At 50.7% G+C, this 18,119-nt stretch overlaps 1 protein-coding gene across 13 annotated transcripts in view; it reads left to right on the top strand.

Annotated features, from left to right (window-relative positions):
* CAPN15 (calpain 15) overlaps window positions 1–18,119 on the top strand; it is a 60,006-nt gene that overhangs the window by 952 nt on the left and 40,935 nt on the right. For 2 of the 13 annotated variants that reach the window (XM_054843327.1, XM_054843336.1), the window contains exons 2-7: window positions 4,552–4,952; window positions 5,044–5,229; window positions 7,697–7,737; window positions 8,302–8,354; window positions 9,397–9,542; window positions 15,303–15,623. In XM_054843327.1, the coding sequence (XP_054699302.1) occupies window positions 15,448–15,623 (176 nt within the window). In that variant the 5' untranslated portion in view covers window positions 4,552–4,952; window positions 5,044–5,229; window positions 7,697–7,737; ... (1 more) ...; window positions 9,397–9,542; window positions 15,303–15,447. Of the gene's footprint in view, window positions 1–4,551; window positions 4,953–5,043; window positions 5,230–7,696; window positions 7,738–8,301; window positions 8,355–9,396; window positions 9,543–12,004; window positions 12,156–12,582; window positions 13,288–15,302; window positions 15,624–18,119 lie in introns of those variants that run through there. The other 11 variants (XM_054843332.1, XM_054843333.1, XM_054843330.1 and 8 more) reach the window with 11 other exon arrangements.

The following is an 18,119-nucleotide window of genomic DNA, read 5'->3' as shown; positions in this document are numbered from 1 at the left end:
GGGGTTTGTGCAGAGTTTTTAAAGCATTCGCGAGTTTACCCTTTAGAATCAGTCGGCTGGTCTTACGCGTGGGTCTTTGAAGCATCCTAAGGCTGCTCAGGCCCCGATGCCTCATCAAGACCCCAAGGTTTTACTGCACGTCAGCTCAGCTGCAGTTACAAGCGTGTCAGCCTCCAGATCCTGGATGCAGAAGTCTGTCACAGTGGCTGGAAAAGGCTCTGTACGCCGGTTAGCCTCTCCATTTTCTGAGCAGCTCTCCTCTCCCCGTGCCTGCTTCTGGGGTACATCCCTGCCCTCCCAAGCATCAAGAAACCAATGTTTTGGGGTGGTCATCTAGTGAAGTGTTGGGGGAGATTGAATAATGTGCGCGTCTTGTTTGAAATGTCACATTGTTTCCTCCAAGCGTTTTTTCAGATCGAAATCTCAGCTGGCGCTCAGTGCTCCGTAGGCCTTCAGGCCTGGGATGCGGATGGGTGGTTTTTCATGGTCGGACAGAAGGTTATCTGAGAAGTGCTTACTGTACCTGGCCTGGGGCATTCGTGCACGGCCAGTGGTGTGCTGCTCTGCTGTGGGTCGGTCAGGAGGTACTGGAGACCGGGAGATTGGCTTAGAGGGAGCTGAGGTGGAGGTGAGCAGATCACAGCCGCTGGCTGGTGCAGATCCCAGACTGTAGCCCGTGTAGATCAGAACACAGAGATCTTGCCGTACTTTGCACAGCGTCACCCGGGACTCGGAGGGACTTACACTTCAGGGGCTCTGTGCAAGCTGCCACCTTTCCTAAGCTGGAGCAGACCTGTGACGGGAGGGTGGCCGAGTGGCAGACCGGCCTCCTGTGACACTGTGAGTCTGCTGGTGGTTTTTTGCACTGCCATTTCTTGAGACCCGTTGCCAAACAGACTGGCTTGTGTCTCTGAGTGAACCAGGACTGAGCTCTGCCTGAGGAACGAGCTGTGGTAGCATATCATGTGTCAGAGAGACACGATTCAAATTACCATGATTTTATGTACGTGGGGATATTAACTCGTTTAAAGTTGCATCAGCTTCTGTTTGTGTCCAAGGCTTTAGCAGTTGAAGGCAGAAGGCAAGACCCAACATTGCTCCCTTCCCCGGGTGGGGTTGGAGGGCTGGAGAGGCCTTTGAAGGTTTGATGTGACTTGCTGCGTTGGCTAAGCCGTATTGCTTTGGCAGGAAAGAAGAGCGGCCTCCTCGAGCCTGATGACTTGGTGCGTAAGGGAACCCGAGGTGTGGGCCAGGCATAATGTCTTTTGAATCAGAATAAGTACTGAAAACCAAACCAAAACTGCTAAAGTTGCACATAAAAAAAGATTGGGCACCCTGCCCAGACTTGGAGCTGTCTCACGGAAGGGCTGGATGCCCACATGAGATGTGCTGTTTGTGGGGCACCCTTTATCTTTGCTCTGAATATCGCTGGTGTTGTAGAGGGCAGTGGTCTGGGCCCTGACGTTGCCTCAGCCAGCTGAGATCGATTGGCTTTATTTTTGTGGAAAATACACTGCTTTCATCCATCCTGGAGGTTTTGTGGGAGTTTGCCGGGTTTGTAGCAGTCACACATGAGACCCAGCCAGTGCCTGAGCCAGTGTGTGCGGACGTGGCTGTGCTGATCTCCACATCTCTAGTGAGATGCGAGTGGGAGAAATGCTTTCTTCCTCCTGCTTCGCCTGAAGCCAGGCTTTTGTTCATCTCTGGGTTCCTACTGACCCTTTCTGTGAGCAGAAGGGTCTGGGAAGGAATGGATCCTGTGGCTTTCTCTGTGTGAGAGTCTTCACAGAGCAGGGGGAGGCTGGAGTGAAAGATGCCTGCGGTCAGACCCAGGGGCAGGGAGAGAGGAGGCTGCTTCGGAAAGTGAAAGCGCCGGGAGGAAACTTATGAACAGCCGATTTGCTGGAACTTGGGGCTCTGAGAAAGGTCAGATACAGTGCAGCCTTGGGAAAGCTGCTTACGCGGGTGGGACAGGTGAGTCAGTGGCTTCCTCCTCGTTTTCTGTCATAATCCCACTCTTCGGAGGGAGACATGCTGTCTGCCTGCTCCCGAGAAGCCTCCTGGATCCGCCTGCCTTTGCCTCAACCTTGCTGCTTGCTGTCGGATGCTGCCTGAGCGTGCAGCCCTTTCCAGGCCACCGTCACCGAGCCGGGCAGGGAGGAGCAGGCCACTACCAGATTTCTGTCACACTGTCGTTGCTATTTGGGGTGTTGTCACTTGCCTTGTATTTAGCGATGGCAGCTGAGGAAGCCAAGGGAGGCAGAAGGGCTGTTGCCTGCGCACGAGAAACTTTTAACTCTTCACAGCTCCCTTCCCTGTGCGACTCTCAGGTTGGCTGATAGGAAATGCCAGTGGTGTTCCCAAAATTTGCTCATGTTCGGTCGCTTAAAAGATGTGGAGGGTTTTTGTGTGCCGTTTCCTCTTGCTCTGGAAAAAAATGCTGGTGCCTGGGTAGAAGGGAGAAGGGGGAGCCCTGGAAAGGAAATAAGATCCAAAGAAATGTGTCACCAGCAGAAAGAGCAATTGTTTTCCTGCATTTACATTGCAGAGCGTCATCCTGTTCAGGCAGCCGATGTTTGACAGCCAAGATAATACATTTATATTGATGTAATTAGCAGGACGTGGAGTTTGCTGAATGGCTTAGGGGCAGCATGCTTTTCAGTCTAACTCCGGCAAATAGATCAGGGAGGATTGGAAAGCTGCTGTGGGTTGCTAGAATTGGCCCTTTGGGTTTCTGGAGGTTGAGTACATAACTGCTGATATTTCCTATTGTGCTGTACCCTGCCTAGTTGAAAAGAAAATAACTTGAGGGAACACGGGGCTATTTTTGCCAGCTTGAGATGATCAAGTTTGATTTCTAAAATCTGAAGCCGAGTCTTTTCTGTTCCTGCAATGCAGCCCCTCTTGTAGCAAGCCAGGGCGCTTGCTAAAGGCTGCGGGCCTGAGCAGCGTCAGCATTGGAGGAGGGTGGCGATGGCACTGTGTCAGGGAGGCCAGGCTGGCGTCTGGCCCCAGTCCTGGCATTAGCAGCCCTTACCAAAGCTGCAGGGTTGTCAGTACGCATTCACTTTGGTAAAATACAGGCTGAGACCTTACAAAAAGCTGTCGTCCCCCTCCAGTGATATCACCCGGTTGCATTTCTAACGTGGCACTTCCTGTAGCACCAGAGTTTCCCATTTGGCATCTTGTTCCCTGCACCAGCCCAGATGATTTTGGTTTACTGAGGATATTGCAGGCAGATTCCCAACTTGTGTGGTGTTGTGTTCCTCTGACAGCAGAAGATCCTGCTGCTCCCTAACAAAAACGTTTGCAGAGGAGCTAGCTCTGACAGCTTTGCCAGGTAACAAGTAAACTCCCCCGTATTTGTGCTGGTCCGTGGAAGTGGGAACGTGGGTCCTTGTGTGCTGGGCTCTGTCCTCCCCGCCCTGGCAGCTCTGCTCTCCAGAGAGGCTGGAGCACTGATGTGGTCAAGGTCTTGCTCTCCAGCTTGTACGTATCGGTCACCTGCCTGCAAGACTCAGGCCACCAGGCAGAGCTCGGGCAGTCCTTGGAATTTCAGCACAGGCAAAAGGTTTTATTTTAAGCTGCTGAGTGTTAAGCGGTTTCTCTTCCTAGCCCATGCGTATGCAAACACATCTCCTGCAAGAAAAATGACGTGGTGTCGCATAGACTGATGTAGGCATTTGTGGGGTTCTCTGTCCTCTAGTGTCATAAGTCTTAAGCCCTTCCAGAGCGCAGGAGCGGCTCGAGTGTTTGAGTGCCTTGGACATGCTGTGGGCCTGGAGTTCCCTGTGCAGCCAGTGCTGTACAGACCCTGGGCTGAAAGGATCAGGCTGGTCTTTCTGAACCTTACTCAGTCCCTTGTTTGCTTTTCACTGGTCCCCGAGTGGCATCTCTTGCCTGCTCTGTAACATTCTCCATTTGCTAGTTTGATTCCATTAGCAGCACGTGTCCAGGCATTCACCACAGGTCTTCTTTTTCCCACTGCCTGGAAATCTCAGTGGTGCAGAGCGCTGGAAGAGAAAAGCTCCAGGGGCATTGTGCTGCACCTGATGGTCTGGCTGTGGGGAGCGTGGGCAAGGTGGTGGGAGCAGAACTGGGCCTGTTGCTCTCACATGCTCCTACCGTGCTCCCAAAAACGCTCAGTGATCACATTGTTCCGGCTGATTCCTTATTTGCTTTTTTGCTGCATCCCCAATCCAAAATAGAGACAGCGAGAGTGTGCTGGTGAACCAAACAGTTATGGGCAAGGGTTTTTGTTGCCTCCATCTGATAAAAGCCTGTCTCAAAGGAGACAGCACTTTTGCAAAGTCAGAATTTCATTAAAACAGATTGTTTCGAGAGCAGGGAATATGAAGGGGGAAGGGGAAATGTCTTGGAGGAGGGAGGTTTGCCGAGGCAAGTATTCAAACATCGTGCCTTCTAGGGGTGGGATGGGCATGTTTAACATAACCAGAGGAATTTGTACTTTTGAATTTCCAGTAGATGTAACTGCTAACGATGTCCTGGCCATGCGGAGTAATTAACATGTTTCTGTATTTGAACATTCAGGCAGTGTGCCCCTCCAGACATCCCTGCGTTCGCATCCAGACCCCATGGGAGATCCTGCCCTGTCGCTAATTGTCGAGAGCTGTCTGGAACCCTTATCGTTAAGATCCTGCTGTGCTCGTGAGGTGTTGTGTTACCTGGTACGACGACGGCTCTTGCCAAAATGCTAAGCAGCAGCCGCCGTCAGAGAGAGTAAGGCCAGTGGTGGGAACAGAACTATAGAGTCACCACCAAAGGTTCTGAAACCACGAGTGAAGAATCTGAGTCGACCCAAAAGCAGACTGATTCCTGTCTACAGGCGGGACCGAGCTCCAGCCCATCGCCAGCCGGATGCCGCAGGGAGCAGCGATCCTTCTGAGAGCTGCAGTTCAACTGGATGCTGATTGAGTCACCTAAAACGTGAGGTTGGTTGTGTGTGCTGGTGCGATGCTGATCAGCCCGGAGTCTCAGCAGCCATTTATTCTTACGTGCCTTTCTTTCCTCTCTGTTCACCAGCTTGCTGCAGCAGTCGCTCCTTCTGGCAGGCTTGGTGCGCTGCCGGCGGCTCTGTGCAGGACCATCTAGCATGCTCCTCCATCCGGGCCACTCAGCTGGTGCCAACAGCAGCCGTTCGATTCCAGGAACGCCAGGCTGACTTCACACCAACTGGGCACTGGACCTGCAGAGCAGAAACCGTGTTGGGTGAGAGGCTTTTCTGACTGCGGTTGGCTCTGTGCCGGGCTAGGAGGGGCTGAAAGGAAAAAGACCTTTTCTCCTCCCATTTGTAAGCACAAATACCCCGCTTCTTGTTGCCCATGCCTCTCGTTTTTGTCTTTCTTGTTTTGATTCCTTCTTTGAGTGTTCCCCTCTCCTTGCTGTCTGTGTGAAGGCCATGTGCTCTTACGAGTGGGGATACTGGCGTCCTCTGGTTTTCTCGTGAAGAAGAAACTCTAAGAGTGGAACAGAAAATGTGAGGTCTTCCGGGACCTTGCAATCTTAAGCCGTGGAAACTGCATGACTGTCCCAGGGTGTGTTTGAGGCAGTGCAAGGGCAGGGAAATAAATCAATCAAAGAAACTCTGCGTTGCTTTGCCTGCAGTAACCACAGTGCCGTGGCAGTTCCCAGCCCCGGCTCTGCAGAGACAGGACGAAGTGGTGGGAATCCAGTCTGAGCTGGTACCTTCAGGATACGCTGGCAGCATCTGCTGCAGGAGAGCGTCTGATGGTGTTGTCCTTGCATTCGAATGAGCCAGGCTGATGTGGCCTTATCCAGGCCAGGGCTTTGGATTAATCGAAGGGACTCTAGCATGCTGTGTGTTTGCCGATCTGGTCTGCCTGGAGTCTCCATGACTTTGGTGTGCAGGAATCTCTTACAGTTTGGGGTCAATGAAGTCAGGCCATGAGCACTCTGGTCTTTGAGTGGTGACAGTCACCAGGCAGGTGTTGGCTGAGGTCTGCGCCGTGGCTAGTTCTCAACTGAGGGAGGGATACAGTAACGTTCCTGCTCTTGGATCACTTTTGATGCAGCCTTGGAGTGTCCTGTGAGTGTTACCCTTGTTTCCGTTGCCTGGCCTTGCCACGCAGGAGGCTTTAGCAAGCAGAGCCTGGGGGAGGGAAGGTTGGGGGTCTGTAGCACGTGAGGCTGAGGCAGCTGGATGTGTTTGCAAGGCGTTTGAGAGTGACTCCTGTAATGTGATCTCCTCTCCATCTGCCTGTTTGGGTTAACATGGGTTCAGGATGCAGCCAGCTGGTCTTGGTTAAGAGGCCAGCTCCGTCGCTGTGCGGGGAGGTGTGTTGGATGGCCCGTAGGGCTGCAGCAAAGGCAGCTTTTTACTCAAAGCATCTGCATTATGTTTCAGCCCTCTCGTCTTAGAGTACAGCATTTTTCTCATGTGATCATTATATTTGTTCAAATAACTGCTCTCATGGGCAAATATTGCTTAAGGCATTGTGTAATTGAACACATCCTACAGTTTCAGCTGTATTGGTGTAGCTGAAGAGGAGCCGCTTGTGACAGAGACAGTAAGCCAGTGTAGCTACTCCGGCGAGGAAGGGGGAGTATCGTAGTGGTGCCAGGCACTGTTATATCTATACCACTTCAGTTGTACTGGGTGTTATTCCAGTCATATAATTTCAGTTACAACATCACCTCCCAACAGCAATAATGGCATGGCTACAACATCAGTGTGCAGAAGGATTCACGTGTTTTTCAGGACGTCCCAGGACAAGGTACAGGTATAGTCTGGAGACGGAGAGGAGTGAGCAAAACTGTGATGCTCCTCCATCAGGTTATCGAGCTGAGCTGTGCTAGAAGAGACACTATCTTCTTACCCCCCGCCGGGGTTTCACTCTCACTGTCCCACCTCCCCTGTGCTCACAGAGGTGGCAGCCCCCTTTGCAGTTCTTGGCGATTCTTATGCTTTTATCTCCCGGTTGTTTCTGGTGGAAATGCCAAATGCCATTGTTGTCTGTCAGGCTTATCCTACCTCTGCGCTTGCCTGAGTCACAGCCAGAGATGTGGTGGTTTAAATCTAGGCCACTTGGTTGGAAATTGGGACGTGGTGCCTGATTAAAGCCAGGAAAGGCCAAATTGCATAAAAACGGCAGAAGGAGACACTCAGGTACTGCTGCCTTTCTGTGAAGACTCCCTGTGGCTCTGGACAGGGCAGTGCGGTGAAGGCTGTGACCTGTCTCTAGCAAGGGATGCAGCTGCATGTGGCTTGCACAAATTACATATTTACCGTCTGTCTAATCTGTGTTAAAATTAAAGCTGTGGCTGGAGTGCCTGGGGACAGTGGGCTCAGGGGACATCGCCTCCACCTCCTGTCTCTGAGACATTGCTTTCCAAGTCCGTGCCCTGGGTTTTCACTGACTGTGAGACTCCGCTTCTAGCTGCAGCTCTCTTCCCCTCCCCTCTGTGGTGGCCAGTTCTTCAACTGCTTATCCGTCAGCTTAGCACGGTCTGAAGTACAATCCCTGATGTCCTTTTGCGTATGACCTCGTGTTTGTGCTACGCCTGGGCACCTATGGCCCTCTGCGAATTCAGCTTGCTGAGTGATTGGGACAGTCATCAAGTCCAGTTCCCTACTGCTGAAGACAGTCATCTCGTGCAGGCCGTGAACTTGTCCAGGAACTAACTGTTGGAACTAACTCTGTGCTTTTTCCCCCAGTGCTTCTGGAGCAGCTGGTCCAGAGATCTGCTCTTTGAAAGGTTAGAAACCCTCCTCTGACTTCGAGTATCCAGTTTTCCTGGGCTGGTTTATTGTACTTGTGCCATTGCAGAGTGTCATCTTGCAGATGAGAGATGACTTGCAAATTTTTTTCCTTCCTTGGTTCACTGTAACCTTTATGTCCCACACCAGTCATGGCTCTCGATGCAGATTTGTCCTGAGAAATGTGTTGAAAGCTACTTTGTTTTTTCCGTTGCTTGTTTTTGGGAGGTTGGTTTTGCTGGGCCCGTTTATTTCCGTATTGTGCTTTTGAGTGTCTTAAGTGCAGGTGGAGTTCTGAGCTGCGCAGTTTGTGAACGTTAGCGAGTACAGAAGAGCACTTTTTGCGCTACTGTCACTTCTGTCTTCTTTTTTTACTGTTTGTCCTTGCTATTTGTGCCATTTTGCCCCTTCAGGAGGGAGAGATGTTGTCAGAAGCAGTTGAATCAAGGTGAACCTGATAAAGCAATGTGTTGAAGAGCCAGTGCCTGGCTCTTACTCGTGGCTCTTATTCATGTTTATCTCTAGCTGTGAATGTGCAATAACAACAGTTCTGTTCTGCACAGACTGGCACAGCCTCAGACAGGAAGATCTGCTGTTTACCAATCAACACTCTGCTGTAAGTGAGAAAGGGGGGGGGGGGGGGAATGTTTTATTGCTTCTGGGTAACCCAGAGTGTAGTTAAACCTTTCTGGGAGGGAAAAAAAAAAAAAAGAGGAAACTAAGAGCACATGTGTTACTCAAGACGCATTTTTCCTGGCAAGTGTCCCATGTGTGTGTTCTTCCTGCAAAGCATCCCTGCTTATGCTACTTCCCATTAAATCTATAGCATATTGGTAGCAGGCAAGTAAAAGCTTCCTGTTTTTATAATGCAACTGGTCTCAGCAGGCAGTCTGTCGAGGTGATTTTTCAGCCTGGCATGTTTTGTAGCTGGGGCAGTCTGTGGGCTGAATAGGATGACAGAACTCTGCTACAAGGATTATAAATACAGGGAGGAAAAGATCTGGAAACTAGATCTGCTGGTAAAGCTTCCCAAGATTGGATGCTGTGGCTTGGCTTGTTTTGTTTCTTCCCCTTGTCTGTCTTTCTGTGGCATTACGGTGATGTTGCTAATGAGACAACCGTGCCAGCCCACACACGCTTTTGTTAACACTGCACTCAAAAGTCAGCCACAATTGGCTAGTAATCTGGAGGATACAAGTGGCTCATTGCACTTCATTGAAGCAATGTTAATTGACTTAATAGAGCACTAGGGTTTTGGAGATTTGGTTGTGTTGGGGTTTTTTTTATGTGTATGCATTCAGGCCCTACTCTTGTTGCCATTTCCATGCTTATTCAGATAAGGACCTTCCTGCTCTTCAGTTGTCAATGGAGATGGGTTTCAAAGTTAACCCTTATGTTGAAGAAACCTGTCCACTGCTTCTCCCTCTTCGCCCCATAGCTTGTAATTAAGATGTTGATTGCCCTTTCAAATCTGTATAATCCCCTCTCTCAAAGTGACTGTGTTAGATTTCCAGTAGCTTGCTGGATAATCTACCACTGGTTTACAGTGCCCCGTGCAAGGGAGAAGAGGAAACTTTTTTCAGACTTTGATGCTAGTTGCTCTGTGGCTAAGCTGGCTCTACAATAAATCTACTTTTCCTATCAATCTTTCGCTTCAGGCTTTGGATGCCTCTTCCTCTGCCTGCATACTTATGAAGAATCAGTGCTGGGCATTAAATGCAGCTCAGCCCGACTCAGCTGCTGTGTATGAGTTTCTTCTGTGTTAAAGTTGGGCCAGAACCAGTTTCAAGGCAGTTGAAAGAAGGTAAAGATCCTCAAGCTTGCCTTTGCATGTTAACGTCTGTGGCCAGAAAGATGTGCTGCTGTTCTGGACTTTGCTAAAGCATAGCATGAAGCGTGAGGTCCTGTTCTGCGCTGGTCTAGGACTCCAAGTTAAATTATCTTGTTACCTCATTAATAGTCCATCTGGAAATCTGTTTCCAGGCAGCTAATTTCATCTAATGATATCTCTGCAAGTAGCACAACGATCTTGTTTCTCACTGTGATTTGGAAAACAGCTCATTTGCAGCTTCCAGTCCCCTAGATTTCCTGTAAGCCCAGAACATCTGACTCACCTCTCTTCTCTCAGCCTTGCTGCCCCATACCAAACACTTGGGTGGGTCAGTTTTACCCTCCTCTCCATTTCCCTGTCCTCCCATTTGCGGTGCTCGTGCACTGCCTGTCGTCTGAGTGCCTTGCGAACGTGAACACTTCCTGGCCCCGGGAGGTAAGGCCGTGATTTCTGAGTCACGAGACTGCCCCGAGTCACACAGGAAGCTCTGGGGTAGAGTGTGAGGGCTGAAAAAGCCTCCTACCTCCCAGCTGAGTCTGCCAACCACTGTCCTGTCCTTCCTGTTAGACCTGTGCCTCGGTCTGTCCTTGGAGGTACTTTCCCACCAGAAGCTTTGCAAGGAACTGGAACTTGCTGACACTTCAATTTCCTGCCAAGACTGCAGCACTCGGGCTGCCTTGTAGTGCTGGCTTGGCAGGTGAGGAGAGGAAGAAAGAGCAGTAAAACTTTGTTTCTTGTCACCAAGACACCAGCTTTGTGCGAGACACTTGCCCAGCTTGGAGCATTCCAGTTTGCTTGGCTGCTTTGCCACAAGGTCCCGCGGGTGATCACGGGAGCTCTTGGTGCACCAGATCTCTCGTTGGCTCGGTGTTCAGCATCTTGGATTTCAATCTGTCCTGTATCTGTCTAGCGTGGATGTCTTGTTGCTTGTCTGCTCTTTCCCCCCTGCCTTGTGGAAGAAGAAAGATTGTTCACCCTTCTTCCCCTGGGTTTACTACTTCTGTCAGGGTCATCTCAGCCTGGCGAATACAAGTCACGCTCTGCTTGGTGCCAGTACCTGGCTTTGCACGTCCTCAGGTTCTGCCACCCCGCCTTGTGGAGCTGGGAGCCCAGCTGTGTATCACTTGCTGCACGCACAAATGCTTGAGCTTCTTTTCCTTCCTTGGTTGGCATGACACACCATTAGACCTCCGTTCTGCATCCGTTAGCCTGTGCCTGACCTCCTCTGTGACTTTACAGCCTCCTTAGGCTGATGTGCTGTGTACCTTGCCCATCCCTGCACACTGTTCCCTGCTTTCCCTGGACCCCGTGAGCATGTGCCTGCTTCGGTGGTAGGTGGGGAGATCTCCTACGTGTGGTAGCAAGGCTGGGAGAGGGCCGTGTCTTCATGGTGTATGAAGTGGTCTCCTCAAGCTTGATGCCCCAAGCCAACCCCAGCTCTTCCAGCTGCACTCACCTGCCCCTGAACTGCTTCGTGTTTAGGATGTGTGAGTTACGTCCTGCGGTCCCCAGAGAGGAGGCTGCTCCTGCCAGGGCTGGGGGGAGGATGACTGGGCAGTCAGAGCTCTTCAGGAACCCTTATTTCTCCCTGTAAGCAGCAGGTTGCATGTGAGTGAGAGTCGAGAGCTCCTCCTTTGCTGTTGAGGTTGGTGCCAGGACCCAGCCTGTCTTGGTCAGCCCCCAGGCAGGGGAGTTCACTCAGCATGGTGAAGAGAAGGGCTGGTACTTGCAGCTTCATTCCTAGAAGGCCTCCTGCTATGTGGCTTCCTCTGGGCACAGCTTTGAGGGATGTTTTTCCCCCAGGTACATGGTGTGCCTTCTCCTGGCCCAGCTGCTGGCCCAGCACCTCAATCAAGAGCTGTCTGGTGTGTGGGGTGGCTGTGTTTTTCATTCCTGGATCTTCCCTGGAGCAAGGAAGTATCTCGGAGGTGACTTTATTTATAGATTGGGAGAGTGGAGGAATTAAAGACATGATAAAGTTGTGTCCCTGAGTCTGGGAGGCTGAGAACCAAGAGAGGTTGGAAAACTCAGGCAGGAGCTGAGCTGGCTTGTGCTGCGTGGATGAATAAATTAATAAGAAAAGGAGTGTGGGGGATATCCCATCGCAAGGAGGGGGCTTCTGCTCGTGGGACCACCTGGAGTGACTCTGCCTCACTGGCTTCCTCAGTGGGCTGGAGCAGCTCCAGGGACCTCTGAGTCTTCTTTCTGCCGCATCCCAGAGGGAAGAGCTTGGGGCTGGTTCTAGGAAGATCCTAGGAAAAGTTGATCCTGCAACTGCCTAGATACGTTGAAACATGCGGGCTAGTTCCCTTTTTGTCTTTTTTTTTTTTTTTTTTGGCTCTCTTCAGAGCCAAAACCTCCTTTGAAGGCAGAGGGAAGGAAAAGGGGTTGGGCAGACCCAGATCCCCACCCTTCCTGCCTGCTCTTCGCTGTGGGTGGTGTGACAGAAGAGCCGGGGCCCAAAGGGTCAGCGCTGCTGACTGGTGCTGAGGATCAGGGTTTATCTGGAAGCGTCCAGGCTACTGCTCTGCTGTCCTGGCAGCAGGAGGAACCTCCACGGGAAAGCTTTGCCATCCCGAACTCACTGTAAGTGCCTGCAGCTCAGGGTGCTGGCGGGGCAATTTAGGGAAGGGGCTGCCTCTCGCGTACAACAGATCGGGGTAAGCGGGTGTGAGTGGTTCGGAGGTGGAAAGATCAAATCTGGTCTTATTTTGGAAGCAATATTTTGGGAGCAATTAAACAGTGTCAGTTGAAACCTAGTAATTATTGCAGCTGCAAGGGGCAAAAAACCCAAAATCCAAACTCAGCATCTTGCTAAGGTGCTTAACTGTTAATTTCCATGAGTGAGATCCACCCTTCCTGAGACACTTCAATCTGTTCACATTGTTGCTTCCTCTCCTGATTAGATAGGTGGAAGCAGTGCTTTATTAATTAGGAGGAAAAACCTGCTCCCTCTTACCAAGGCAGAGGAGCTCTTGGCAGTTTGCTCCCCTTCCACGGTTCGGCACGGGTGATGTGCCTGCGGGGCATCTCCTGGGGCATCTCACTGCCCAGTGGGAGAAGTTCCTCAAAAATAAGGCTGAGTGCTTCCAGAGAGGCTTCCTTCTTTGCAGGCTTCTTTAATTGACCCTTTCCCTTGCTAGAATGTAGTTTTCACTCTCACCTTTATTTCTTGCAGGCTCCTCATTTGCTTAGTGTTGGCCAAAGGCGTTTTCTGGCTCAGCATGGCGAGCACGTACATGCTTTGCATTGAGCTGTAATGCTGCCGCTCCTCCTGTTTTCCAACAGGTTTGCCTTCTCCCCTCCTTGGGCCAACGTTCCCCCCCTAAATATCGTTCATTGGCTGCTCTCACCTGGTGCGAGGGGTCACCCTGAAGAAAAGGATTTACCGCTTTGCCTAGAGAAATCCGATTTTACGCAGCGCTCGCAGCCAAGCAGCCCGCTTAGACCAGACAGTCTTGGAGATCACTACGACTTAGCTAGGTTATCCTCAACCTATTTATAGATCCCTTCCTCTCCCCAGCTCCACCCACCGTTGGGTTTTACCGTACCGCTTTAAAGCAGGACTCCCGGCCTCTCCTCTCCCCGCAGTGTTTGCGTTGCGCTGCCTGCTCAGACTCCTGGTGCAGACCTGGCGGAGGAGGACGGGCCGAGACACAAGCAACACGTTGGGAGCCAGCAGTAATGCGGGCAGCAGGCATGTCTCTCGCTTGTTGTGGTGAGCTAAAACTGGCGTTTCCGTGTGTAGGAGGAGGAAGCAAAGGGTTCTGCTTTTCCAGCTTGAGAGTCAGCCGAGGAAGTGGTCTCAAACCAGCCTGTGGAATTGCTTTATTTGGCAGTTCAGCTCTGCTCGAGGGGGGCAAAAGGCTATTAACTGACTGAGCATCCTGCCTTCTGTTTAGCTCAGCCTGCGGTGAACTGTACAGGGCTGTTTTTCTACCCATCTTGCTTTTATTTACCTTGGTAGAACCCGAGTCTTGAGGTGAGAGACAGAGTTTGTTCTTCTAGCAGTTCTCCCGGTTGCATCCCCCGTGCCTTTGGTGCCGCTGTGCAGTGCAGCGGCTGGAGCACGTACGGTGCTTCGCCATGGGGGAGCCATCGAGGGACGCGGCGGAAAAGCCAGACACGCCGTAGGTGTGGGACAACTGATGTCTCCGCTTAGACTTGAGCTGGCAATACTTGGGAATACTCTTCCCCTCTCATCACATGGCTTTCATTTAGCCAGAAAATCGGATTTGTTACAAATTAACTGCTTGAATAGCAGGAAATGAGAGGGGGAAGCGCCAGGGATCTATTTTGGCTGGATCTGCAAAAATCAGTGAAATCTTGCTGCCAGGCAGGTAGCGGGAAGCAAAGTGTGGAGATGTGTTGGCTGATGCACAGCAGTTAGGCAGACCAATTAAAGCGAGGAAATCGAGGCAGGGAAAATTGTGTTCTTGGGTGCTTTCTCAGTTTTATTTTGTTAGTCTGGGCTTTGCAGGTTACAGAGAAGAGACCACGGCAGAGCAGTTAACATTCTCCAGCTAATGGCCTAATGCAGGCACATTCTGGTATTAAGCTCAGAGCAAAACTGCACCTGCTCCTTGAGCTGCTGCATTCAAGAGTCTGTTATCTATCAAGGCCTTTCTTGATCCCTTAGAACAATCCTGGGATTGAAAAACTGTATTTTAGGAGTCTTTGTTTCAGCTTTTTTACTGCACAAAGTAGTTTCTTCGCAAAGGTCTTTCTACAGTTCATTCATCTATAAATCCTGGTGGGTAATTGAATAAGCTCAGCTGTGCTAATTTTTTCTTCTTCCTCATTTCTTCTTTTTTGCTCTGTTAAATGTTCCCTTGATCCATTCCTCCTGACATGCATCCAGATTGCTGTGCCTTTTTCCTTCAAGGAAAGACATGTGTATGTTTAAACTTCTTTGAATAGTAGAGGACACGAAAGGTTTCTGTGGTTTAACTGCGAGGATGCTCAGAGAATAAATTCTAAAAAGGAATTTCTAAATACGAAAGAGAGAGGGAGAAAAGGAAGAACAGTCGAAGGCCCAAACCTGCTTCTGTGGGGTAGGGGGATGCTCAATATCAGCTAAAAATTGGCGTGAGCTGAAAGAAAGTGTTTCATTGCACTGTGTGAAATAGTCACAGAAAGCATACTTGGGCAGATACCCAGTCTGTCTGTTTTCAGCCTTACTGTGGTGTTAGTGGGGAATGGGAAAAGAGGGAGATTTTAGTTTACATACCAGGAAAATAAAATCTCCTCACCACATACAAGTCCTCAAGTCGTACTCCTCGTAGCTGAGGTAACTAAAAACCTGGTGTGCCAGTCAGAGCCTGGAGCTTTCGGAATAACCTTTTGTGCGTGTGATTCCCAAGGTTTGGGCTGTAGGCGAGACTCGCTCGCCTCCTTTTCTGCTGCTTTACCGTGGTGGCAATGGCTGTCTGCTGGGCTCTGGTGTGCTTTCCTCTGCTAGTCGGGCTGCTTCCCCGTGCCTGGGAACTCCTGGTGCTTCACTTGGGAGAGCCTCTTCTAGAGCCCTGGTACTCCCCGTCACCAGACAGTGAAAGCTGGATTCAGTGAAACAGCCCTTCCCATCCCAGTATGTGCTGGGATGGGGATCCTGGTCAGAGCATGTGTTAATAGGCTTCTAAAAATGGAGGGTTGTTGCTTAAATCATACCTTATCTTTCTCTCTTTTTCTTTCCTTTTTTTCCCCTTTCTCTTTTTTTTTTTAACTCTTGATCAGAACCGACCTTCCTTTCTCCAGTGTGTTGGGATCTTTACAGCAGCCCATGCCGCAGCGCCTCGCCTATTCCACCCGAACTGCCCGTGCCACTGGCTTGGACCTAACCTAGGATAAATCTCAGCGTGGCCTGGGTAGGGGGGAAACCATGGGGAGCTCTGCCTCATCGCTGGCCGCAGAGACGGAGTCGGACCATGGCTTCACTAGCGCACCCTACCCGGGGCACCCAGCCGTGAGCTGGTATAGGAGTAGTCACAGTGGCCCCGTTTGGGAAAGTGCCCTTATAACGCGGCAGCATCAGCATTTACACCACCGGGTGCGAAGGTAAGGAGGAGGGGAAGGAGCCTGCTTACCTGCTTACCTCTCAGCTTGAAGCCGGGGCCGTGCATTTGGGGATGAGTTGCTTTGCATCCTGTTGGGTGTCGGGTCCTTTCCTTCAGAGGCTCAGTTCAATTCCTCTTCAAAGCTAGAGCCAAATTTCCACCAATTTGAGTGATACCAAGCCACGTCTTTTTTACGAGGCTGCCGATGTCTCCTGCAAAGCAGACTGCAGGATTCATCCCAGCTCTTCCTCACAAATTGTGAAGGTGGCTGCCTGGGAATGGGATCTCAGCTCCTTTAATGAGTTTGCCATGTTTTTGCGGCTCCTCTTCTTTCTGACCTGCCAACTGCTCTCTAGGTGTCACAGACGGAGGATGGTGACTCCAGGTTGGGTGGCAATAAGTAGTAAGAGTTTCTGAACTCAAAAGAGCAAGAGAAGCTGTTTTCATGCAAAAGCAGCAAAATGCTTTGAATACCAGATCCAGGGGAAGGAAACACACCAAAACAATTACTCTGAAAAAGAGCTCAGTGTTTCCAGCCCTCAATTTCTATGCCTCCTCGATGAAATCAGCACCTCAAGTGTGTCTCTGAGTCATTGCCTCTGCCCCTTCCCCATCAGCCACTTGCAGTGAGGAATTTTTCTTCATGTTGGAGGGCTGGTGTCCTGCATTCAGTCTCTGACAGGTTGAGAGGTATGTCAAAAGCATCTAAAAATCCTCTGCCTGGGGGCTTGGCTACAGAGGGCTGCCGTGTTTTGTGCTAATAATATTTGAGCCTTTGCCTAACGTCTGCCTTGTGTAGATTCCAGCCTAGTTGGGTATTTGTTCTTGCTTGAGTCTGTTTGAAGCCGCTAGTCTTTTAGGAATAGCTGCTTGCTTCTGAGTGTCCCCGAGCTGTTGCGGCTTTCCACTGGAGGTGTTTGCTGTGATGGTTGTGTAGTATCTGTCGTGTAGTCCTTGTTTTCTTGCCTTTCTGCTGCTGCGTGTCCCGGAATCTGCTTTAGGGTGTCTGGCGCACAACTCCGGGAGACTCCGAGGCAAGCGACGTCACGCTTTGCTTCTTTGTAGCCTTGTCTTGGGTTTCCTTGTTGAGCTGGTAACAATGTGAAACCAATTAGCTGTTGTCTTTGCTTTCAGTCGTGGGCTTGAGTTCCTAGCAAAGCCCAAGAGGCCTTTCAAAAGGCAACTCTGAGCTGTTCCTGACATCCACGGCTGTGTGTACCGACCTTTGGCTGCCCCACAGCGCTGGTCGGTGGTCTGTGATCTGTGGGTTTGTCCCCTCTGGTTTAGAGGGATCCTGCGAGCAGAGCTGGGTCCTTCCTGCAGGATTATTTCTTCCGGACTGCTGCTTTTTCCCCTGTTGCTTTGAAGAGATGGGGAAGGTGTCGACAGCTCACAGATGAATACCCCGGTATGCCCGTGCACAGCCAGCGCTGAGACTTAGGAGCTTCCGGCGCAAAGCTGGCACTGGGCACTGAAAAGGTTGTGTCTCTGCAGGCTTGTGTACCGCCAGCTGTGACTGCTCGTGATTCAAAGTCTGTAGCTTGGAGGAGCTTGAGAAACTAAGTGAAATCTTGACACATGGAAATAAATTTCCTGAACAACCAGCCTTGGTGGTGGAGCAGATGTTGGGGGAAGAACAGGAATTGCTGATCTCAGTGCAGATAAAGCCAGCGGCCTGTTAGGACAGGAGTGTTTTTTCTGATAATTATGTATTTCCCCTACGAAGGGGAGAAGAGAACTTATCCCGGCTAAGTGCCACGTGGTTCCTGGAGACAGGAAAATCACTGGCCGTGATTCACTGAGCAGTGAATTGCGTGGGAAGAACCCGCTTTAGGCAGTGATTATGGAAGTGGGTTCAAACGACCTGCTGAGATCAGCCAAGCTGTCAGGCATCAAAGTACCTGCGGTTCCCATGGCGAGACGGGTGAAACAACAGGGTGAAGAAGCAGCAGATGATTGGTTTCCAGAGAGAAACAGATAAATATATTCCTTCACAAAATTAAGTAAGTCAATAGAACAAGTCAGGGTAGGTAGTAGCCCTGCCTCAGAATGTCCTCACCCCTGGAGTCCTGTAGCACAGGAAGGAAGCGGAGTACTGGGGAGTCAATTTGACGCTGGACAGGAGTTCTGGGATAGACTTTGCTTTTCCTGCTGATTTCCTGTCCCTGCCCGCAGCCGCCTTCAGAGCTGATAATGCTTTGGCTGCTCTAGAGCAGCACAGAGCCAAGCCTGCTCTGCTCTGTCTCGGGGATGAACGCAGACCTTCCTTGGCAGGAAAACAGGGACGTGAGTGCTTCACGAGTGACTTTGGTCTGTACTTGGTGGGGGAATCGGGGGAGAATAAGGGAAGAAATCAGTGCTGTTTGGCTTTCAAGATTTTAGAAGCTAGGAGGAGGCTGCGTTGTCTCCTGTTGCCTGGGTGAGTTTGGTGGTCTGGAGTTCCCTGTCTGCTGAAGGCGGGTGGATGTGAGGGAGAAGAAAAAGGACCTTAGTGGTA

Source organism: Grus americana, chromosome 15, assembly GCF_028858705.1.
Source record: "Grus americana isolate bGruAme1 chromosome 15, bGruAme1.mat, whole genome shotgun sequence".
Lineage (NCBI taxonomy): Eukaryota > Metazoa > Chordata > Aves > Gruiformes > Gruidae > Grus > Grus americana.
Note: the sequence above shows the minus strand (reverse complement) of the source record. Positions and strands in the feature narration are given on the sequence as shown.